We start from the raw sequence: 24,204 nt of genomic DNA on the forward strand, positions 1-24,204 counted from the left end.
TCGGCGAGCCGCGTAGACTAAACGCTTGCTGTAATGGAGGTAATTGATTAGGTGGTGCTCTGGGATGCACCAACGTTTGACTTCGAGTACCTTATCTAGAATATCGCCTCTCTTCGCGGGTTTCTGCTCGTACAGCGCAGCGTAACATTGTCACGAACGACACTTGGGACTTCGAACGATGAAGGCTATAAAGAAGGTTTAATGGGTCTAAACTCAAAGCTTCTGCCCACAACCCGTGAGAACAAGCGCTTGTTGTTGTTGTTGTTGTTGTTGTTGTTGTTGTTGTTGTTGTTGTTGTTGTTGTTGTTGTTGTTGTTGTTGTTGTTGTTGTTGTTGTTGCTCCTTTAGATATGGCACATACCCAATCAGGGGATCGGCCAATCAACAGAGGGCGGTTAAAATAAATGGAATTCTTATATAATTACTAGACGCTTAGAAAAGATAATTTAGACCAGTTGGAAAGAGTTTTGGTTCCATAAACGACAGAAAAAAAACGGAAAATCAAGTCGCGGGTGACCAATTTCAATCATAAAGTGAATATATTGGAATTTTCAATGAACATCCCGGCGGCAGAACCCTATTTCGGATGCCCCGACCGATAGGAGAGCTTGCCTGAGCGTTCTCCTTTTTTTTTTTTTTCCTCAGTCGCTGATAGTGATAGTAGCGGCAGTTCTTCCCTGACTTGCTGGTGATGATAGTGGCGGCAATATCGCGTGTACCTGGAATTATTATCGGGTAATGTCGACCAGTTCATCTGCGTAGTGCCAAACTTTTTTTAGCTACCTAACATCCTTTACGTTTACTGTGCTTGCATTTTAATGTCAAACCGATTTTTCTTTAAGCGCGCTGAAGTTTTGTCCGCTCGTCACCACCTGCATGCGTCACAGGAGACGAAGAAAAATTTAGCAGTGGCTCAGCTCAGCTATGCCAAGATATAAGTAGCGTGAGCTAAGGTTAAGCTTGTCATTCTTAGGTTTCGTGGTTATCTGGGATTAGCTGATTATCACGCCTAGTGCTGCTAAAACGATTTCAAATCCCATCCAGTCCAATCCTATCCTAACCATAACGGCGGCTCAGGCGCGCCAGCTGTGCACCGTGAAGCGGCACTGCTCCTCGGGCATGCGCAGCACGGCTTTCCAGGAGCCACGCGAGACTGGTCAACCTCGGCCAGTGTATCTCACGCTACAAAACAAGTAAAAATTATTTGGTCCATTGATTCACTGTAACGTCTAACGCGTCGAAGATACACCATGGCAATGAGGCGCGCCGTAGTGGAAAACGCCGGTTTAATTTTAACCACCTGGGAATCCTTAACGTGCGCCCAAATCTCGACTACGGGCGTTTTCGCTTTTCGCCTCCATAATAAAAGCCGCCATCGTGACCGGGATCGAACCCGCGTCCTTGTGCTGAGCAGCGCATCGCCTTAGACACTGAGCCACCTCGGAGGCAAGAATTGATTTGGTGCATCATTTCACACTTTATGTAATAATACTCCCTGTGAATAATATTCAAATAGCTTTTTCTAATTCGTACTTATAAGCTTCATCATTATTTTCATCTCACTACGACATCTGTTTACCGTCACCCTGTGTGCTTGGTCCTTGCCTTCCCGTGAGCCTTTGCGCACTAGGCCAAGAAGAAGAAGAAGAATGTCCATGGCTGCCTTCCCTGCGGCTGCATCACGGAGAGAAAAGCTTTCGTGCCAGATGCGCGGTCTCGCCATCATCATACTTCTCACTTGCGGAAAGTGCGTGCAGGCGGGCGACCCCCACGGCCTTCGCTGGCGCAACTACCTCCATGGTCTCTTGGCAGAACTAGCGCGGGTAAGTTCGCGTCATGCTTTGACACTTATACCTTTCCTAGCATTTTCGTTGATCTTGTTCTGCCACCATAACAGCTCATATCTTTCTTTTGCACACCACCAGTTGTAATCGTCGTGACGAGATATTTTCCAAACTCCTTCCGAAGCTATCTTTTCATCCGAAATTCCGAAAATCAACCGAAATTCCATGAACGCTTCGGTAGAGGACACCAGAGCGGTTCGGTATGAAACTCAGTGTAAATTCTAGCATAATCCTGCAAACATAACTCAGCCACACGCAGTAGCTGATCAGCGGAGACGTCGTTACATAACTATACGCTGCTGAGGATTTACACCGTCAAAGGAAATTCCCACTGTCTATAACACCCGTCACACCCAAGCAAAAACGCAAGAAAACACCTTTTTAACGGTGTTTTGACGTTTAATAACCCCCTTGCTAGTCTACAAGGGTGTTAGTATAGACAGTGGAAACTGCACTTGCGGGTGTAAATTATTTTACAGAGTACGATGAGCACCAAGGGGACTGCGAAGGCTATCAGTTAATTGGGTGTATCTATTATCGTATATATAAGTATCTTTCTGCATCTAAACCTTTTCCATCGCATACCCCACACTCTAGAGCTCCCAAACCAATACCACGATCTTCACGTATGAATCTTTTCCTTAGTATATGTCTATGGCCGCTCTCGCTCCTCCTTTACGACGAGCTCTAGTCTACGTCAATCTAAAGCGCATCAGCCACTAAGCGTAGCCCCGCAGCGGTACGCGCGGCACCGCTGCAAATAACGGGGCCCTCAACCATGTGCCTATATAGTAATGCATCAGTCATTTCATTCCATTTCATTCCACGTCAAGCACGCGTTCACCTGCTTATAAGGAGACTCACGACCACATACCCCTATGGCAGTGGTCATTTCATTCCCCGTCAAGTACGCGTTCAGCAGAAGATAGTTCACGCATGGAGTGCTCAAAATCGACACCGCTTTTTAAACAAGTTCTCCGTGTATCTTCTCGCTTCACAGGAAATATCGTCAAAAGACGATAGTTGCCAGCCGACCATGCTACGTAAATGCTTCTCCTCTCCCCTCACCCACCTCTCCCGCTGTTCTCCTGTCCCGCTTTTCCCACGGTAAACAAAATTGGGGTTTGCTGAATTCAACTCAGTTTTCCCGCCATCGCACTGCTGGCGCGCAAGCTGTTGGGCCCTTTTCTTACTGTTAGGCTTGCGCTCGAGCCACAAGCTGCAGGCTTGAGCGCGAGCCCTTTTCGTATTGTGTGGTTGAAATATAGTATTTAAGGAGGTTATTGGTTTCTTTCTTTCCTATGACCAAAACTGTACCCACATCAGCGTTTATTTAAAATAACACTCCTTGTATTAGTTATGTGATGAGGAACAAAATATTCCAAATTTGGGTGTTTAAAGAGCCAAAACTGCACATGGGCTTCGAGGCGCGCTGTAGTGAAGGGCTCCGACTAATACTGACCACCTTGGGATCTTTGACGTGCACCGAAAACTCGAAACACGGGCGTTTTCGCTTTTCTCCTCCAACTGAGAATTAACCCCAGCAGCTGGGGTCGAACCCGCGCCGTTGCGCTCAGCCCATTTTGCTTAGTCCCCCCCAAAAAAATTAGCAGAGGCTTAGCTCGGCTATGCCAGGATATACGAAGCGTGAGCTAAGGTTCAGCAATCCAATCCAGGCCAGCCCAGTCCAATCCAGTCCAGTCCGGTCCAGTCCAGTCCAGTCTAGTCCAGTCCAGTCACTGCTCCTTGCGCATGCGCAGCACGGCTCTCCAGGAGCCACGCGAAACGGCTATCAAGCGGCTCCGGCGTAACGTCAGACTTGGCTACTGCGCAAAGGAGGCGCACATCTCGGCACTCGCCGGCGCCCGTGCGTATGCCACGGCTATGACGTCACTCCTCTGGAATGCGCAGACCGGAGAATGTGCAAACCCAATTCTCTACACACCCATACTCCAACTGGATTGGATTGCCTATCCAATCCAATTCAATGCTCCTCGCGCTTGCGCAGCACGGCCCTTCAGGGACCACGCGAAACTGCTCAACCTCGGCCAGTGTAACGCTACAAAACACGTTCACCTTCTGGTTCCAGGAGCCGCGTCAGTCCAATATGCGGCACGAGCTTTGGAAGCAGCAGCTTTCGAGACGCGTCCGCTCGTTCCTCGTCCAAAGCGCACCTCTTTACCAAGGCTACGGCGCTTACCAAGGAGCCGGAGGAGATGCCTGGGTCGACACTGGAGCAGGAAGCCCGAACGGGGATCGCATCAACGCCGCTTGGAGGCGCCACATTGGCGGAGCTCTGCTCGGGGCACCGGTGCCATTCCAGCCTCGCCGTCACAGCACCAAAACTACAACTACAGGGGATGTCTTGAGGCTGTACCGGAGTCGGTCAACCCACTTGACGACCAGGGTATGGTACAAAGCCATATTGGCGTCAAGATTCAGGAGTGCTGTCTTTCTATTCTAAGTTTTTCCGCATTATGTTCACTACAAGCGTACTCCCGTCATTTACGCGTTACCACAGGAAACATTTAATCGGTCCTGTTCCTCATAAACTGCTAACAAAAAAAACTTGCGAGATGGACAATGCATCCGAACTCTTTTGTTCGTTCGTTTTTTTTTTCATATGAAGTATACACAAAGGGGTAAAATTGTTCAATTATCGAAGTGCTTAATTATCATGCTTTTCAGGCAGTTTAAACGTGATTTTGACTCTTACGCCGCCTGTGGATTCATAGTGGTATAGTTCACACTGTACAATGATTTAGTTTGGAACAAGAGGGCAATTGTTCGTGACAAAATTGTTATAGTAATATCACATCCCTGATTCAAACTCGACGTGGTGATCGTGCCTTTGACGAACACCAAAGTGACCTGGATGGAATTTTCTGGATGACGCAAAGCACGATGGTTCAATTTCAGCACTTGGCTTAGGTCTGCCTCCTCCGTTCCTCGGACGCGACTTCAATATATGATGTCAAAACATTAACGGTAGAAGTATGTTGAGCAGTAAGTTAATAGATCATCTAACTGATACTGACCATTCAGCACCGTGAATGTTTTTTTCGTTTTACGTGTTTATACCTTATTAAAGCGAAGGCGCTACTCCGCCTTGTCTGACAAGGTCATTCATCGTGTCGCAATGACCTTGAGCCACCGGAGCGCAAGTGTGGCGGGTGTGACGTCATTCCACGTGATCCGCTGTGGAGAGGAGTCACTGCTGCGCTCGCTTGAAGCTTCGCAGCTGCGGCACCACGTGACTAGGCGATGGTTTAACGGCTGTTCCGCTGGCGATTGGTCGCTCAGTCTCGCCATGGCTGGCTCAGTGGCCTGGCCATCTGTGCATAAGCTTCAGCGCAAGCGCGAGGCTGGATTAAATCATTCAAAACATACTGAATGATTTCAGGCGCTAAACAACGGGAACCAGGAGAAACTCGTAGACAGGGACAAGGCGCCAATTCCAGGTAAACTTTATTAGTGAAAAACCCTCGGTTAAATACACTGTTTTGACGTCATGAAAACGTCACACCTACAACGTGTGCAAACCTACACGTGTCCGTCTAAGGACTCGTAAGGCAGGAAACAAGTGCATCAGTACACCATCGGTCGCATTATCAATGAAAGAACTGCACTTCTTAGATGTACACGTGTAGGTTCTCACACATTTTTAATGTGACGTTTTTATGACGTCAAAACAGTGCATTTAACCGAGGGTTTTTCACTAATAAAATTCAGTTGGAAGTGGCGCCTTCCCTGTGTCTACGTACTTCTCCTGGTACCCGTTGTTTAGCGCCTCAAATTATTCAGTATGTTCAACCAACTACCCCTGATGAGGCTTTTGTTAAATCATCTAGCAGACAAACGTTTATGAAACACTATGGTCACAGTCCCTGCAAGATGAAGACAGACTTTTAGCTCGTGATAACAAGGTTTACAATCCCGACTCATTTTTTGAATACATTTGTACTAAAAAAAAGCCGCCCGCATCTTCCCACGGGGGGAACTCGAAAAAATGCGTCGCATCTACTCTAGTCAAGCAAAGCGTCACGTCAAGCGAAAGCCAAGCAATCACGCCCTTGACTGAATTCCGAACGTGCGCTCCGCCGCTTATATACGTTGAGGGTACTGCGTAAGCCGGTCCCAGCCGACGACGTTGGCGTACTTGTAAAGCGGCGTGGACTCTAGGTGTTTGAGCCAAGCGCGGATGTTGCTTCGCCGGAGAACGGCACACCGGTTATATGCGCAGCGCGCCCGAAGGAGAGGAAACCGCGGGAGAGAGAGTACCGCACATGCGCCGGCCCCAGCGCGTCTGCCGCGGCTATGACGCAACGTGTCGCGGCTATGACGCAACACAATCCAACACAATCCACTTTAATCCAATCCAATCCAATCCAAATCCAAGCCAAGCCAATCTAATCCAAGCCAATCCAATCGAATCCAATCCAATGCCCCTCGCGAGGGAGTCTTCGAATCCAATCCAATGCCCCTCGCGAGAGAGTGTTCGCTATCGCCTCGACTCGACGCGCATGCGCAGTGAGCGTGCGGACTACGGACGTCAACGCGGGTGACATCGTGAGTTACTGAAATTCTCTGCATTTAAAAGGTGCTATCTCGGTTTTAACGTTCGTCATAAGCATTGCGACAAGGGCCAATATGGAGCCTGTTTCTAATTACGCCCTGTCCTCTACGTCTCTTTTTTTATGCCCCAGACGCAGCGCCCGAGCACAAGCGACCATTCCCACAGGCGCCCCTTCCTGGACATCATCAAAGCGCAAGGCCTGCGACGGTCGCGCGAGCGTCAGGAGTTCTCATGCCGCTGCTCGGCGGATAATAACGGCACTGTAGAAGCCAGCGTGGTCCGGCTCGCTTCATCGCCATCGTCAACGACACGGCAGCCTCCTCTGCTCTTGGTCGTCCCTGGGCTCATGGTGGCTCCCCGCGATGGACCTTACGCTGTCGTCTTTGAGAAGGGAGCCCACGTGCCGAACGACACGTGGACGACGTCAAGACCCATCGCTGGTTCAGCAGCGTTGCCGAAACGAACGCTTGGGACGCGACGATTCCGATTGCTCGTGGTCCTCGTTTTCGTAGCGCTCGTCCTGTCTGTATCACTGGTGTTCTCCGTTCGCTCGTTCTTGGCCAGACATAGACGGGAGTACGACATTATTCAAAACGTGTTGTTTGCGTGAGGCGAAAAAGCTTGCACTGAAGATTGGGAACCTTATTACCACATTAGCCCGCGATTGAACGCTGTCTGCTTTAAAACGAATCTAGCTGACGTAAAGCTAGCTAGTAAAACAATTAAATTAATATTAAACGCATTAGCGATGCCACGGTCCTCCTTCAGTACAGTGCCAGCTGCTCTTTCTGCGGTTGACCTCACCAATTTGTGTATAACGGCTGCCTACAAATGCATTTTAGAGTTCGCCCGTACCCAGTCGCACCTCTTAAACACGTTGGCCTCTCCAGGCACACAGCTTGGAAGACATTCAAGACCCACCGTTCGTAACATAGCAAACGGGACCACGTTCAAAATTGTGAAATTTGAGATAGCGCCCGAGTGGGTGCTACTAGCCCGTATCTCTAAATAAGAGTATTCAGCCCGTCAGTCGCTTGGTTCAGCATGCGCAGTTTCGTCAGTCACGTGGTTGTGTCTGTCAACCATTATATATCAGGGAGCTGGTATGTGCGGTTTAAATACTGGACTTGGTGTATAGGCAGACTAAACAGGATTGTGAAAATGTCGTGTGAGCCTTTTTACTTCGAAGCAGTATATGTAACCCCCCAGTTTTCATTCCGGTGAAGCCTCTTTACAAGGCGCCGCTGCAGCTCTCCTCCTCGCCACCTCCGACCCCGCTATCCCAACTGTTATTCCTCGCCAGCGCCTACCGTATTTACTCGCGTAATGATAGCACTTTTTTTTTTTTCAAAAAAAGAAATATCCAAATTTAGGGGTGCGTTCATTACGCGAGGTAAATTTTTCGCGAGAAATTTTTGAGCACAGAAAAGGCAAGCAAGTTGCGGGTAAAAAATTTTACGATAGGTCTCATGAACATAATAAAAATAATAAATAAAAAATAAAACTCCGCACACCGCCTTCAGCCGCTTTGCAAAGTGACGCAAAATGCAGTGTTTACATGAATTACGGAACGTGGAGGAACGAGTTTGCGGCGAGGTGACAAGAGAGCGACCAATAAGTGGCTGCCGCTGTCACAGTGCGGGACATCAAAACAGACATGGGGGGCCGACGCAGCAAGCTGAGCACCTTCCTTTCTTTGTCTTGTGAGTACATTATGCGCATTTAGTGTGAATTTCTTCCTCATCAATATTGAACGCATGCTTGCCGATATCGCTAATATCGGCGAGTCTGCGGCAATAACGTAGTTATGTCCGCTTTAAAAGGGAAGGAAACAGGGGTAAGCACGATCATCAGCTAGACTTAAACAGAGAAGATTAGCATGGCCCCTGCGCAAGGATGACACGCAAAATCGTGAAGCGTTCCACATTTTTTTGCAAAAATCGCCTTGACAGACAATCCTGTGGCAACTTAATGATATGCTGCACCTCCACACTCACGTTTTTTGAAGTGTTCAATTCAGCCTCTTTTTGTTGTTGTTGCTGCTGCTGCTGCTGCTGCTGCTGCTGCTGCTGCTGCTACTAATCTCACATGGTAATCGCGAACCAGGCCATCTGTATACAATTGAAATGAAACATTCCAACTTACGGCTTCACGTAAATTTTTTGTGCATCTTGCCCGATTCTTTATCTTCTTTTTCTTGACAGCCCCGCGTGCTGCCCTACCGTGCCCTGCCCGCACTGGCGTATTGAACGAGAGCCCGCTCGTAGACGTGAATGCATGCCGGCGTGCAAGGGGGCGTTGAACAGCTCGCGATATTCGCAACCTACATCGCAACCCGCAGCTGCCATTCCTTCAGAAGCAGGATCACCAGTGAAAAATGTGCTTTTTCAGTGGCCCTCGCTTATTCTGGTCAGCTTGAAGGGATGCGTATGACCTTTTTCTATCTGTGCTTTGCTGGGCACGTGATTGCCAGGTGGAGTTGTAAATTGAACAAAAAATCACAACTCCCGGTAGCGTAAATGCCTGCAAGTGATCCAAAATGTTGAGTGATTAGTAGAATTTCATGGGATTGCCTGCTTCATACATGAACGTGTGCATTACGAAGAAGATTGTCAAAAAGTATAAGCATGACACAGGCTGTTTATCGAATTACCCCCCCCCCCCCACCTCACATCCTCCCATACCCCTACCCTACCTGGGAACACTTTCAAGGGCCACCCAACTATCGGAAATCCAAATTACCGAAACACCATGCTTTGTTGAAGCGGTGTTCAGCAATCACTTTCCTTTTATAGCATGTCTGCAAAACCACTTTCTCTTCCAAGCACTGAGATTCAAATTAATGTCACTTTCTAACGAACTTGCTTACTGCGGCTATGCTATTTAATGTGTTTCCGTGACCATCTCTTATGTACCCATGGTCCCTAAACCTACCGGGTAGCACAGTATCATTGAGCTGAGCTTTTTATTAACGGCTGTACTCATATTTAAGGAATGCCTATCATGAACAACTGTGGCATGGCCTCCATAAAAGCCGCCTATCATCGCAAATACGGTCACTATTGGCGGTGAGCGCGAACACAGGCGGCGCTGCGAAGCGCGCCTCCGTGACGTCAGCTTAGGGATTCTCGCATTTGTCGTCTGCTTCATTCAGGATCGCTCTCCCTGCTGTTTCTTTGCGCTCGGTCAACGTCTGATGCTTGTCCACACCAGAATTGGCGTAAGAGTAACTTTTTATCATAATAATTCGCTTTAATCGTATACACTAGCTCATGGTGTCAATTAAAGTATAGTTTTGGATACCGCTACGGGAGAAACATGCCGGCGCCACTCCATTCCTTCCGAAGCCGGTCCTGTGCGGAGCGCCAAGAGTCGGAGCTAGGCGTCAGCTTCTCATGTAAGCATTCGAATGAAAGGAACAGTCAGCTGCTAATAACCGACAACAGCGAAAATGGAAGACCAAAACAAATTCTAGGCCTTCAGGGCTGTCGGCTTTGGCAGAAGGCATCACGATTCCCGGTAATCATATGTAAGGTAAAACAGAACGCTGGAACGCGTTCTGGCACATCACTTTACGTTTTCAAGGCATGAAAGTTTGCCGACATGCACTATAGACTGCAAAAACTGTAGGTTGAGTTCCAAATAACCCAGTGTGTATATACGCGCGTGCTTCTAACCAGTATGGAAGTTTATTGAGCAAAACGAGTCACGTTTTCGTTAAATGTATAGTAACACATATATGTTTGTTAAGACCTGGAGGGATATTTCGGAATATTTTGCACAGCCATATCTTCCCGATATTCAGATATGCGTTATAGGAAAACTGCACTAAAGAGGAGGAGGAGGAGTAAAGGGAGGAGGGGAAAACTTTGTTTAACAATTAAATCGATCTGGTTAGCGGGCCGGGTCCTCAGTCAAGGACAAGAGAGTAAAAGTAATTTTCTTCAAATCATAGAACGCCATCCCGAGTAAAATAGGATTTGTTCTTCGCGCCTGGAAGGGTTGAAAAGCAATAAAGAGCTACTTGGAATTCTTCTTCTGTTTCGAGCCTTGTAATATATGCAGGTATACTATTTATTACGTTAGTTAGCGAGTATATCATGCCTTCAACACCGTAATCACGTCATCATTGTTCGACTTGAGAGTCAGTTCGTTATGATAACGATATAATTACGATAGAAATTGGGAGCACAAAAGCCGCCTTCGGGTACTGTGCACCACGTTGTTTAGGGCGCGATCGCGGTGACGTAGCACAAACCTCATTGTATTTGCATGTGAATAAACAAAGCACGCTGCGGATATGCACCTTCTTGCACGCACCCGTAATGAAAGCCGATTTGTGAAGAAGGGAATGTATGCCATACAAAATGAAGGAAATATCCACACGACCTTTGTGAGGCTCCCAAACATCCCTATACCTCCTAATAAGGAGTTGGTGACAGCGCAGAAAAATTAATGCGTGGGCAGAAAAAGAGCAAGAAACAATAATCCGATACAAGAAAACTCAGGTGAAAAAAACAATTGGAAGCCCCATTGGACCTGTCGAAAACACAAATAAGCCAAATGGAACCATTTGCATTTTCAAATGGTTCCATTTGAAGCAATTGCATTTTCGGCAGGTCCAAATGGTCCACCCATTGTTTTTTTCGCCTGGGAAAGAAGCAGAAGAAAGCCGCTTTATTTCCTGCTGTGCGATGAGCGTGTAGAGGCCGCTGCTTGGCACGTAGTATTAGACTGTTGAGTCTTCATAGGAGCATCTCAAAAATACTGCAGGGAAGCCTACGCATTTTGAATACTTATCGAGAAGCTCTGATCGCTGATCCTCGCGAATAAGCACGAAAGGACGAGTTACACACGATCTTCTGACTGATACTCTGAAGAAAGTTGTTCTCTATCTCTTCGTGTGTTGCAAACTTGTGGGGGCTACAGCTTCAAATCATTCAGATGCGTCAGAAGCTGGCAAAATAACTGAGTCGCTAGCAATACGCTTTTTAACGCACTACAGCAACGAAGCGGGCAATTTCTAGCCCAGGCACTGTTGCCCCTCACAAGCGGAGTGTAGCAGACGACAGTGGCGCGAATCCCTAAGCCGACGTCAGAGCCAGGGGGCGCCACTCAAAGATCTCACCGCCAATAGGAACCTCTATTGCGAAGCAGAAATGCTGCGTCACCACGAGGCTCGTCGCAAACTGTCATATGGTATACAAATATTCTAAATGCAGCCTGCTTTCCACAAGCATATATATCTCTATCAACAACGTAATAATACCATGCATCTGTGAGCCTATTTCCTGCCTGATTGTTGGCGCCTCCTGGCATGCAAATTTATATTGCCATGGTGCGCCACTTTGAAATTATGCCAGCAGTTTGACGTACTAACGAATCAGTAAAAACAATTCAGATTGGCTGAGAGCAGATCACCCGGATGTGACGCAGCCCAAACAAGGCGGGGGCGTCGGTTTCTGGGCATGTGATTGGTCAGAGGCCCTGCAAGTGCAGCTGCAGCCGCCAGGATTGAAATGGTCGCGAAATGGACATTTTTGAAAAGGACGAAGCTCATCAGCTTGGAAGGGCGCATGTATCTGCTATCACGCGCTTACTTTCTCATTTCAATCTTTGCTTTTCATTGCGGAACACCTAGAACTGCGGTTGATGGGGAGGAGGTGTGGTGGTGTTCTATACCAACCCGAACTTTTTCGAACGCCTACGATTATAACGTGTTGCTTTTTGCGATATGTGGATCTCTGGCCGTACTTTTAGTTTTCATAAAGTGCACAGAGGCTAGGCCATTGAGGCATCTTAAAAGTCACAGTTGCCTATCACTCATTGCAAAGTGAAAATGTTACTGTAACAGAGCAGGTGCTATCTACAGCCGGAAGAAGGAATCCACGCGCGTAGCCATATTTGTTTGTCTTTTTTTTTTCGGGGGGCTAAGGTTGCAGTGTTTACAGCGGCCTTTCTAGTCTCTCTTACGATTTGTCTTGATTATAAATATTTGAACCATAGGTATCCGCATAAACCAGCTCACCCGGCAAGCAGCGCTTATCTTAGTATTTCATCTCCTTCACCAGTTCACCGCCGGTAGGTGAGACTGCCCTGATCCGATGACGTGATAGCAGGCGCGGTGTGCTGGCCGCATGCGAGGTGACCAACAGGCTGGAGATCTGCCGAAATGATGGTTGCACAAAGTGACGTCATCCTCCTTATTGCGTACTGTGCTTACGGGCTTCGCTTTCCTTTTTGTGCTTGCCGGCACGTGGACTAGCTTTCCAGCCGTCGAACTTCGCCCCGCTTAGCTCTTCATTCCCATATCCGCCTGATGCTGATCGCAGATGATCAATAAAGAAGTGACCGTGGTTACCAATTCTTAAAAACGAGTAATAGATCTATAGGAACAATGAAATGGTCGTGAATTTTAGCGACATTTTCTGCGAAGTGACCTTGCGAACGGGGTTGAAAGCACATACCTGGAATCCCCCGGCCCCGATGACAGGAGAAATTCTATTATATTCTTGAGCCAGCGTTTTACCCGTAGTCCTAGTGACATGTTCGTATCATAGAGACATGCTGTCAACTGAGGATGCGCTGTCTTCCCGAAGGAAGTACGGCACGTCAAAACGAATTACGGTATTTTTAATGGAAACACGGCGGCGATTACTTGCGATCATGAATTATATTTGACCGTTGCAATACCTAGCATGTCCGTTGGAAAGTTTTGTGGTTTTTGTTTGGGCAACTGAAAGCGTGCACAAACGTAGGCCGAGATAGAATCTTAACAAACTTTTTTACAAGCCACCGCTGTGAAGCCGTGAGGCCGGGTCGCCCTCGTGGCCTAACGGATAAGGCATCGGTCTCCTAAACCGGGGATTGCGGGTTCGAATCCCGCCGAGGGTACGGCTGTCCGCCGAAGTGCGGACTGTTTTTGCTTCGTTTTTCCTTCACACATATTTACCCCACTGCAGCCGCAGTGCGACCGGCGTCCAAGATTTCAGGTTGGATGTTTTTCTCTCTCTCTCTCTCTCTCTCTCTCTCTCTCTCTCTCTCTCTCTCTCTCTTACTACCCAGTAAGACGCTTGGCTTGGCTCTGCTAAGAAAAGTATCTTTTGAAAACCCGCACAGGTCGTGCTTTTTGCGCCCGCAACTGACGTCTTTTCTATGATCGCCGTTACTTGCGTGTACGCACATTTTATGTGGCCCGTTTAGTGCCAGCACATCTTCAAACCGGTTCACTACCGAAGCAGGCACAGTTGAGACCAGAACATAATAAAAATTAATTAAACCAAGTGATTACGGAGAACTCGGAAATTCACCTTCTTGCAAAAACTTCTTGCAAAAGCATCAAGCCCCCAATTTGCAAGCCCACATCTGTCAACTCAACGCCCGAATGTTAAGCCGTTAAAGCGCTCTCTGCTAAGAGTACAGGTCAGTGACCAACTGGGCCCGTGTTGTTTATAGCATTTTATGTCACTATTTATTTGTTTAGTTGAAAGGAATTGTTTCAATTGCTTGAACAGAATTTTCAGCTCGGCCACACACGTACCCACGCATTCACACGCGGCCGAGTAGCCCTGGGTATTCTGTAAATACACCGGTCGACTGAACCCGGTGCAGATCGCTCCAGGTAGATATGGGGGTGTGGCCACTCCAGCACATCCCTGACCTGAAATTAAAAAAAAAATGTTTTTGTATCGTTGTTCCACGTGCTTCAAGGAGAATTCAATCGCACAGTTCGACGTGAATCGAATCGCGGATATGGACCTGCCAGTTCAAATCACATACGACGAATAGCACCGCACGAGCTCGTATGGCATGAAAACCCCGCCACTTTCTCGGGTCCATCACACGCACTGTATTTTTAAACGTTTAAAGCATAAAACATTCGCGAAACAACCAACCCCACTTTTTCGCCTAGCATATCGTGCTTAGCTACCTTTCAAATTTCGCGCCGTGACAGGTTTTCAGGGTGAGAAGGTTACGCGAGAACCGGTGATCGGACTTTGTTTTTAGTTGAACCTTATTTAGTGGCTCTATATGCACCATAAAACAACAAAAAGAGAAGAGAAGCATTCCGGGAATGGTCAGAATCCGCGCTCGGTGAGTGCTGAGCCAGAGTGGCACATAATGTAAATGGCGCTACGGGCGCGCTTCTGCCATGCGGTGAAGCCACCTTCAGTAGGTTCACTGCTCTTTTTGTTGATAAATTATATCATGTGGTACAATAAAAAACAATGTATGTTGCACTATATACTAACAAATTTTTGTATTATATTTCAGATATGACAAACGGTTCTACATTTTGAGCAAGCAATTAATAGAACAATCAGAATGTGCACTGAAAACTACAATGTCACTAGCCCGTTGTGGCACACGGTTGGCCGGGGGTATAAATACACAAACTAAACTTTCGGTACTGTACTTCCAAAGTACATATACTAAAATTGGAACGATACAGAGAAGATTAGCATGGCCCCTGCGCAAGGATGACACGCAAAATCGTGAAGCGTTCCACATTTTTTTGCAACATCACCTTGACAGACCAACCTGTGCAAATGTGATGCGCTGCGCCACCACGTTACATCACGTTTTATTTAAGTCTTTTGGTTGCTGCTGCTGCTATTACGTAATAGCGAACCAGGCCATTTGTATTCGAAATGAAACATTCCAACTTACGGCTTCACGTGAATCGTAGGTTGAAAACGGAGGCTGGCCAATAGGAGAACTTCCTGTTAACTTCGATGACATAATTTGTTGTTAATCTTGCCCGATTCTTTTTTTTTTTCTTCTTCTTCTTGACAGCCCCAACAGCCCCGCGTTTGGCGCCCTACCGTGCCTAGCTGCCCGCGCGGGCGTGTTGAACGACAGCCCGCTCGTTGGCGTGAACGCATGCGGCGTCCAAGGGAGCTTCTAACAGCTCGCGATGTTCGCAACAGATATCGCAACCCGATGCTGCGCATTGAAAAATGTACGCTTCCTCAGTTGCTCTCGCTTACTCTGGTCAGCCTGGATGGATGCATGTGACCTATATGTCTATTTATACCTTTCTGGGTACCAGGTGTAATTGTAAACAGTACAAAAAGTCGCAACCACCAGTAGCATAAACGCATGCAAGCGACTGGTACAATTTCATCTTATTGACTGCTTCACGTGAACGTGTGAATTACGAAGAAGTTGTCTATTGTCAAAAAGTAAACATGACACAAGCTGTAAGATATTGCAATGTATTAAAGTTTTGTTTATCAAAGTCACCTATTCAACTCCGTCCCCCTCCTACATCTTCTCATACCCCCACCCTACCCTACCCTACGCCACACGAATGATGCTATCCGAAATCCGAATTACTGAAACACCAAGCTTTGTTGAAGCAGTGATCTGCAATCGCTTTCCTTTTATAGCATGTTTGCAAAACTGCTTTATGCTCTTCCACGCACCGAGATATGTCACGCTCCAAACAACTTCCTTGCATACGGCTGTGCCATTTAAAGTGTTTCATGCATATCCTTCTCGTATGTACTCCACGGTCCCTACACTTGCAGGGTAGCACATAGCATAAAAGCTAAGCTCAACGCTAATGCGTTGAGCTCAGTTCTACATTTTCTACAGTTCTCAGTTCTACAGGGCCCTGCTGTGAAATGCGTTGAGCTCAGCTTTTATTAATGGCTGCACTAATGTTGAATGCATGCCTATCATCAACAACTGTGGCAGGGCCCTCATAGCAGCCGCCTACCAATGCAAATCCGGTCACTAGGAACTTCCTTCACAAAGCAGGAATACCCTGTCACCACGAGGCTTGCGCAAACAGTCCATACGCATGCCTATCATCAACAACTGTGGCAGGGCCCTCGTAGCAGCCGCCTACCAATGCAAATTCGGTCACTAGGAACTTCCTTCACAAAGCAGGAATGCCCCTTCACCAGGAGGCTTGCGCAGTCTCTACAATAAACAAATGCTTTACATGTAGCTTGCTTTCCCCAAGCATAGCAGTATACAAAGGCAATGGGCACACCACGACACCATTTGTTCAGGTGGCATCTCAACTTTGCCCAAAAGCAAGCCACAGAGAACGCTTTCCTGTTCCCCAAGCGGTTTCTTCATGCAGTGGGAAGGACCACATGGTTGCGGGGAGCCAAAGATAGAGCATTACCGGCACCGGCAGCGAACTTGCCTGTGTGCACCGAGCGACATCTACTGGTACTCTTAAAAAACACTCCTTACATTCTTTTCCACAGCTGTTAAAGTAACACAGCTGGTCAGCCTCAGTAACCTCGGGTAGAGTCATGAGATTTGGCGCGAACGCCTTAGGTTCGTTCATTAGCTTGTCGTTCATTAGCTTTACAGTCAGTTTAAGTGACACATCAATGTTTAATTAGCATCGATAACACTGAAAGTGCTGGCCTTGTACCTGTCTCGGAACAGAACATCGAAAGCCTTCATGTGTGTTGGACAAATTATGCCATAAAGCAGGTTTTTGTTTAGTGCCCCAAGCACAACACATGGCCAATGCGCTCAAACGAATCGGCGGAGCGTAGAGAAAATGGTAGCTGGTACCAACTGGTTTATGGTTACATTCCCAGCTTGGCGCAGCTGGTCCCAGCTGAGACGAGCTGCTACCAGCTGGGAATTTAACCAAAAATCAACTGGTACCAGCTACCATCCCCTTTAGGGGAATGTTCAGACAGTGCAAAATAGCTACACCAACCGCTTCCCAGATTGGTAGCATTTGCGGTAATGCATTGATATGGGCAAGTCGGTTACTAGTGCAGTGAAATGCATTAAAACAGTGCAGTAAACACAGGGCTAACGGGAGAATAAGCCACACTGATCAAGCACTCATCCTGTCTTACCTCTTCCATATTCTCGTCTTTCCTGCACTGTTTTAATGTTTCCGTTCGTGGTAGTTCATCTACAATAAAATCAAAGTTGCTCGCTTGCGATATTGTAATTGCAATAGTTAGAATGGTAAAGGAATTGACTAACAATAGCGACACGCCCTAATGTGAAATGGAAGTGCAGTTATTCGGTGCTTTAATTTCGCAATATACAATGGGATGAATAATTTTGCAGTATTTCAAGAGAACGTTCCAAGTAGCGTGGCTGGCACGAACAAAAGTCGCATTACCCTACAAATGCTACAAATGTGGCGCGACTGCCTCGCTAATTGCGAGATTGTGGGGGACACTGCATTCGAGATGTGGGAGAGCGTTTCACAGCAGTCGCTGTCGACAGGTATTAGCGAACTCCGGCGCCACCTCTAAGTCGCCACAGGCGGACTAACACATTTGCTCCGCAGCATGGGCTCCACCTGTAGTCATCGTTACAGCCTCAGTCAAGCAATCGGCGCCTGTTCAAAAAAAGTGTTCTCTCTTCCTGCGCTTGCGTCCTCACTTTCTCGCAATTTTCGCCTCCACTTTTTTCCTCACGCCTCCGTCGTTCATTCTACGCTGCAGTCTACCTTCAATCTCGCTTAACCTTCCCTGTGGCGATAGAATGCTCGTTCGGTTACGCATACAGCGACACCAAACGCACAAACAGCTCTGAAGCAGATATGCACAGACTGTGGATTAGGATGTCCCTAGTTGGGACATCTCTCCCTTCTAATCTCTCTTCTTCCCGATTTTAAAGCGACGCTGTCTATGGCTAGACAAAAGAAAAACCCCGCCGTCACATGTACGTAGAAAACTCCTTCCGTGCGCATGCACGACAAAAACTGGGTCAGAGAGGAGTTAGAAGTAAAGGAAGAGAGATTGCCTGGGTTTATAGACGATGTAGCGACACTCTCGCATCAACCGGCACTGATAAGAGGGAACGACGCATTGGAGGGAGCAAACTACACAAGTAAACACCGGCTGCACGTTGCAGATTCGCTCGTTAACCAATGGAGAGCATGGGCAAATTTTGTATAGAGTACACTACAGAGCCACAAAAATAAGTCACTAGGTCAAGACTACTGTGAACAAAACTTACACAGCAGCTATGACACACATTCTTCATACGCACCTGAAAGTCTTTTTTTATATAGGGTATATATTGAAGCAAAATGCTTGAGCATAATTCGTTCTTGCTGCACAGTAGAACTTCGTTGATACATTCTCAGTTCATACCATTTCCCCGTTAGAACACTGTCAATTGTGAACACCAAAAATTCCCCGTAGTACGTTTCTCACTGGATAGTACGTTTTCCTCGATAGTACGTTTCTCCCTCGCATTTTGTTTTAAACGTGTCAGCAAGGTTTTACTGCATTTAATACCACTTCTTTAATGCGTAGACACATCAGTGAAATTACATCCTCAAGCTCAATAAAGCTGAAAACAAGAATAATTTATTTGAGGTAGAAACATACATCAGTGAAATCACATTGTCAAGTTTAATGACACTCAAAACAAGAATAACATATTTTAGATCGTCGCAAACTTGTCCTCCACCACTGCTTTTTGACTTCGCGGTGCATTGAAAACTGTGACATGCTGTCTTTGCAACCGTTTCAAACAATGTACATGGGCTTCTCCAGGCTTGCCTGGCAGGCTAAGTCAATCATGAGCTGCGGACCATTCAAGGCGATCAAAAAAGGCACTGGAAGAGGGTGGAAGGTTCAACTCCACTGCGTCCGTGCCACACTCCACAGAGAGGACGATTGTAGATGTACTCGTAAATTCCTCAAGCTCGGTGAAGATGAACTCGCAGTGGATGACCTCTTGAAGATGGAGATGACCTCTTGGCAAATGATCTGTGAACAAAAAAAGATGAGAAGTAGAACAACGCAAGAAAGTGCTGTTCACGGTCTTTGGGAACATAAGGGATAAAACTACAGCTACCCCGTTTGCACTCAGCCATGCGCGCACTACGACACAGTCTCACGGCTGTCTAAGGAAACATTACACTATTGAATGAAGTCCCGCAAAGGCCACGAACAGCCCGCAGCAATGCTATCAGAGTAAATATGCCATAACTAGAAAGTTAACTGCACCAAGACTTTCTATCTTGCACAGGAACCTACCAGGAATCAGGGATGGAGTACTGCCCTGCATCTGGCAGTCTTCTATATGCCGATAAATATACAATCAACCCTTGTGAGCATACACCATCACCATTCAAAGGATAAGCTCTGCAACGTTCAGAGGAAAAAGAGAGACAGAGAGAGAATGACTTCAGATTGGATCCATTTCGAAGGGGGGATGCAGGTGAAAACATAACTGTTTATCTTGGTGGGTGGCTGATGCTTGACGAGTGAGCCGCGAAACCAGGGTGGCCACAGCATTCAAGAAGGGCTGTATTTGAAGCTCTCTGATTGGTGTAGAGGACCAACAACTGTTCTACCAATTCTGGGTACCTGTTTCTTTCACTCACGTAGTTCACACGAAGTCCCTCCCCTTTGCTGCCACATGGAGTCACTGCACAAGGTATTGTATCCCTCCACTCCCCAAAAGAAAGCACACCATACACTGGTGTGTCGTAGCGATATAAAAATGTTCCGTTTGAGGAGGTACAGCCTCGATGATAGCACAATCAATTCGCATTGCAGGAAAAACAGGCTAGCATTTTACGCAACACGGCGTCTAAAAACCGAAAGAGTGGTCTAGGTTTCACAAGCTACAACGTCAACTAAGGAGCTTACGTTATATGTATGCACTTAGGACCAAATGTCACACTGCACCCAAGTACAAAATAGTACAGCCCAATGTTCTTGGCATCGTACCTCGCTCAGAGACTTAATTGCCGCCCTGTCTGGGTAAGAGGTTACTTCAGCATGCCTACGCGAGCACTTCAAGTTAAGTTTTTTGCAGGCCAAATCTAGCGGACGTCTATAGAGCAATCTGACCTCGCGAGGACATTCGAGGGGCGCCGAAGTCTTTGACAAACGTCTCTTACAATTACCTCGAGGTTCATTGTGCGTGAAGTTCAACTACTGCGACTGGCCGGTGACTTTCTTCTGCTCCAGGAAGGCCTTGCACCTGGCGGTCATGGACCGCACGACCTCTGCCAAGACGTCACGGTTCAGCCCTCGATTGTGGGCGAGTGTCAGGGATCCCAGGCTGCTCGCAAGGACCGGGAGTTTTGCCTCCAGGACGCTGCACAAAAACAAAAAACAAAGACAAAATAAAAAATAAAATGGTGCCACGGCCCACAAACCATCCCTTCTGTTCTGTTCGCTTATGTGTTTTATTTTGTACCGTCTGATCGTGCCTGGCTGTGTTATTTATGTTCAAAGCAAAGTGCTTGTATCCTTCTCTCTTTTGTATGCCGCGCACACTATCTTATTTTATAGGGGGAGTGTATCTCCCCCTGTCGTCACTCGACAAGAATGTTATATTTTGATCGCCGTTGTTCTCATTCCCATGAAAATGTGTTCATTCACAAAGACTCCAATAGTAGTGACAAATGGGCAACCTTATTGGTTAGCAGTCGACAGAGTAAGAGCACGGAAGATCACAAAAAAAAAAAAAACTAGGCAAAGGCAAGGAGCATGCAGGTTTCTTTTTTACCTTTCTTTTTATTACTCTACGCCATCAGCTTTAATATGAAGCCTCAGAAAGGAACTCGGCGCAGATACAAGCCGGACGCCAACTCACCTTTTGCACTCCCCCTGACGACATGCTGTGTGCTTCAAGAGCTCCTGAAGGAAACGCAGCGCCTGCATGGGACACATTAAAAAAAGCAAAGCTCTCACGTCTGCATTTCAATAACCTGCACGCCATAACAAAGGAAAAAAAAATCGCTGCCCTTGCTGCTCCAAATGCCGTCACCGGCAATCGGTCAATGTTAGTTCATCCGGAGAATCATACATACAAAAGCAAAAAAAAAAAAAAAAAACAATAGCAGCCAGAGTTGCTTTGCAGGTCATGTACCAGTTCGCACACTCTTATTTAACCTTAATGACTGCCCTTGTTCATGAAAGGAAACAATTTTTGTTTTTTCTTGTTTTTCTTTGTTCTTCGCCCTCTCTGAGAGTCTTTCTATTTCCTACCGTACTTATTCGAATCTAAGCCGATAGTTTTTTTGAAATACTGATATATCAAACTCCAGGGTCGGCTTGGATTCGAGGATTTTGAAATACGCGCCAATTTCCAAGTGAAGTGGTGCACAGCTAGCGCCACCCAGAAAAGAAAGTATTGTAGCCATTACTAGACGAGCCAGTAGACATTAAGGGCCATAGGCCGCCATTTTGAATTGTGCAGATAGTGGCCTGCGTGCGGTGTGGCGTTTGGTTTTGACAGCGCAAAAAGAAGCGGTGCCATTATAGTGCCGCTTTTAAAAGAAACGTTGTTTTAGCTGCGGAGTTGTCGTCGAACGTTCAAGCCGGGCGGGACTTCGGCGTGGATGAAAAAAATGTCCGTCGTTGGAGGACGCAACGGGAGAGGATATTTGCGTGCGCCGCAACCGCCGCAACGAGGTTGGCAATCACCGGACCACGACAATGCCGTCACCAAGAAATGGAGATGGCATTGGCTGACTTCGTTCAGACGCAGCGAGCAACTGCCCTTCCAGTAACGACGGAAGTGCTCCAGGCAAAAGCAAGGGAGCTTTTAAGGGAACGAGGCTTATCGCGTGCACACCTCAAAGCCAGTCGGGGCTGGCTACAGAAATTCACGAAGCACTTCGGCTTTAGCCTCCGTCGTCGAACCTCAATCGCCCAGAAGTTGCCCGGTGATTTTGAAGAGAAACTGATTGAGTTCCAGCACTGCACCTTCATGTTCAATAAACGTGTTTTCCTTTTGTGAACGCTGACCTCGCCTTTTTGTTCGGCCTACATTCGAGGTAATTTTTTTTTTTTTTTCGCACCTTCGAACTTTCGGGGGTCGGCTTAGAATCGGGGCCGGCCTAGATTCGAATAAATACGGTAAGTTGATGGTTAACAAGCTTATGCCCTCTTGTTCTAACACTTATATTGCAGAAGTACGTGCCTCTGACTTCAGTGCTTTTTCATGAAGTCGCCATGAATTTGGAAGTTAGCATTATTACAAAGAAAGTACGAGGGTGTGTGAATATGAATTAATAAGCAAATTACATTTGTCAGTACCTGAAATTCCCAAGGTCCTTGAGCATTCATTACACTGTGAATATACAGGGTGGTACGACGATAAATGGAACACTTTAAACTTTTTTTCCTGAGCAAATCGCCGCTCTGTTTGCGTTCAAACTTCACACGAAGGTCGCATTTTGTGGTCTATTTTGTTTGACACTGGGAACAATGACAGTGCTTCCCTGTTTATTCTGAAAATAAATAAAAACCATTTTCGCCAATAGGAAAATGGTGGCCAGTTTGGATGTGCGAGCCAGTGCAAGCTGATCTTGGATTGCTGGCGCCACCTGGGATATGCAGAGCGAAACGGACGATCAGGATTCACGGTAGGAAGGAGCCAAATGAAGTAGCAGACGATCAGAAAATCAGAGTTACTTCGAAGAGCTCTGTAGAAAATGTTAAAACGGGTGAGGAAACAAATTATTGGTGACGATGAACCGTGAGAATATTTTATTGTGAATGGTATCAGCTGTAATGCAACTATTTGTGATCACCGTAAACTAGGGACTAGAGATTTTCTGATCGTCAAATACCTCATTTGGCTCCTTCCTACCGAGAATCCCCATCGTCCGTTTCGCTCTGCATACCGCAGGTGGCACCACCGTTCCAAGATCTGCTTGCACTGGCTCGCACTTCAAACTGGCCACCATTTTGCCATAGTCAAAAATGGTTTTTATTTATTTTTCAGAATAAACAGGCAAGTACTGTCTTCGTTCCTGGTGTCAAACAAAATAGACCACAAAATGCGACTTTCGTGTGAAGTTTGAGCGCAAACAGAGTGGCGGTTCACTCAGTAAAAAAGTTCAAAGTGTTCCAATTATCGTCGTACCACCCTGTACTTTCCAAAATGTGAAACACGTATCCTTTCTGAATCAAGACACATGCTAAAACCTGGCATAGAGGCTGTGGACACAATGGTTCAAAACAGCCACCAGATTCCTTTTTGTGCAAGCTAAACACCTTGGGCTCTAGTCGCAGAATTGCTGCAAAGGACGCTATTCCTGTTATGGCCGACACAAGCCTATGATTTTGAAGCTTATTCCCCGACATCAGCAAAGTTGATGACGCTATGCTATGGCTTTCTAATGAATCATCCCACTACCACTCTGCTTAGCCCCCATGAAACGACTGTCTTTACGCCCTACAAAAATTCAAAAATGCAAAAATGTCCGCAACATTAACGAGATTTTTTATATCCTATTTTCCCCACTTGTTAGGCACCCCGACAACAGTCATACGGCTCTCACCTGGTTGAGATGTGCTGCCGACACGACCCTGGCCCTGGCTACAAAGTGCTTGTGAATGAAGTCGAGCAGGAAGCCGACATAAGCCGCTCGTCTCTCGGCGGCTGCGCGGCATGCCCCTCCGCAGCTTTCTAGTGTGGCCTGCATGCAAATACACACACGGAATATAGTTGGCAGGCACGCAATCAAACATGATGCTGTTCGGACTCCTCAATATAAAGCCTCGGACCCACTGCAAATAGTTAAAGTATTCTACACGGCTTAGCAGTACTAACTATACGCCTCGAGCGCGGCCTGTAGGGGCGCCACAGAAATCCCCCTAGCGGCCCGTTTCGAAAGCAGCCGCAGGAGTCCGCGCCCCGCTCCCCATGCAGTGCCGCCACTGCTTTTGCGACACGATCACGACTGAGATGTACCGTTTGCGGGCGTTTGAAATCCATGTTTATGTGGAGCAGTCACTCTGTTCGCAAATGGGGTGTGTTTAAGAGAGTGTAAATGTTTCTGACGCGATCTTGGTGTGGTAT

The 24,204-nt window shown here is 47.0% G+C and overlaps 1 protein-coding gene, 2 non-coding genes and 1 pseudogene across 3 annotated transcripts in view; 3 read left to right on the top strand and 1 right to left on the bottom strand.

Annotated features, from left to right (window-relative positions):
- Positions 1–8,256: 8,256 nt before the first annotated feature.
- LOC144144270 (U6 spliceosomal RNA) lies at positions 8,257–8,351 on the top strand (annotated as a pseudogene).
- Positions 8,352–13,241: 4,890 nt separating this feature from the next.
- On the top strand, positions 13,242–13,314 carry Trnar-ccu (transfer RNA arginine (anticodon CCU)). Its single transcript has one exon. It is a non-coding gene; the product is annotated as a tRNA-Arg (tRNA).
- A 1,518-nt stretch (positions 13,315–14,832) lies between these two features.
- On the top strand, positions 14,833–14,935 carry LOC144144269 (U6 spliceosomal RNA). Its single transcript, XR_013317208.1, has one exon. It is a non-coding gene; the product is annotated as a U6 spliceosomal RNA (small nuclear RNA).
- A 3,810-nt stretch (positions 14,936–18,745) lies between these two features.
- LOC144144216 (protein MMS22-like) overlaps positions 18,746–24,204 on the bottom strand; it is a 64,990-nt gene continuing 59,531 nt past the window's right edge. The window contains exons 28-31 of the mRNA XM_077675586.1: positions 23,684–23,821; positions 20,986–21,047; positions 20,291–20,484; positions 18,746–19,142 (exon numbers count right to left, since the gene is read on the bottom strand). Of these exons, the coding sequence (XP_077531712.1) occupies positions 20,319–20,484; positions 20,986–21,047; positions 23,684–23,821 (366 nt within the window). The 3' untranslated portion in view covers positions 18,746–19,142; positions 20,291–20,318. The remainder of the gene's footprint in view (positions 19,143–20,290; positions 20,485–20,985; positions 21,048–23,683; positions 23,822–24,204) is intronic.

The sequence above is a fragment of the Haemaphysalis longicornis genome, unplaced genomic scaffold, assembly GCF_048455015.1.
Source record: "Haemaphysalis longicornis isolate Haplotype H1 unplaced genomic scaffold, Haemaphysalis longicornis Haplotype H1 scaffold_67, whole genome shotgun sequence".
Classification (NCBI taxonomy): domain Eukaryota; kingdom Metazoa; phylum Arthropoda; class Arachnida; order Ixodida; family Ixodidae; genus Haemaphysalis; species Haemaphysalis longicornis.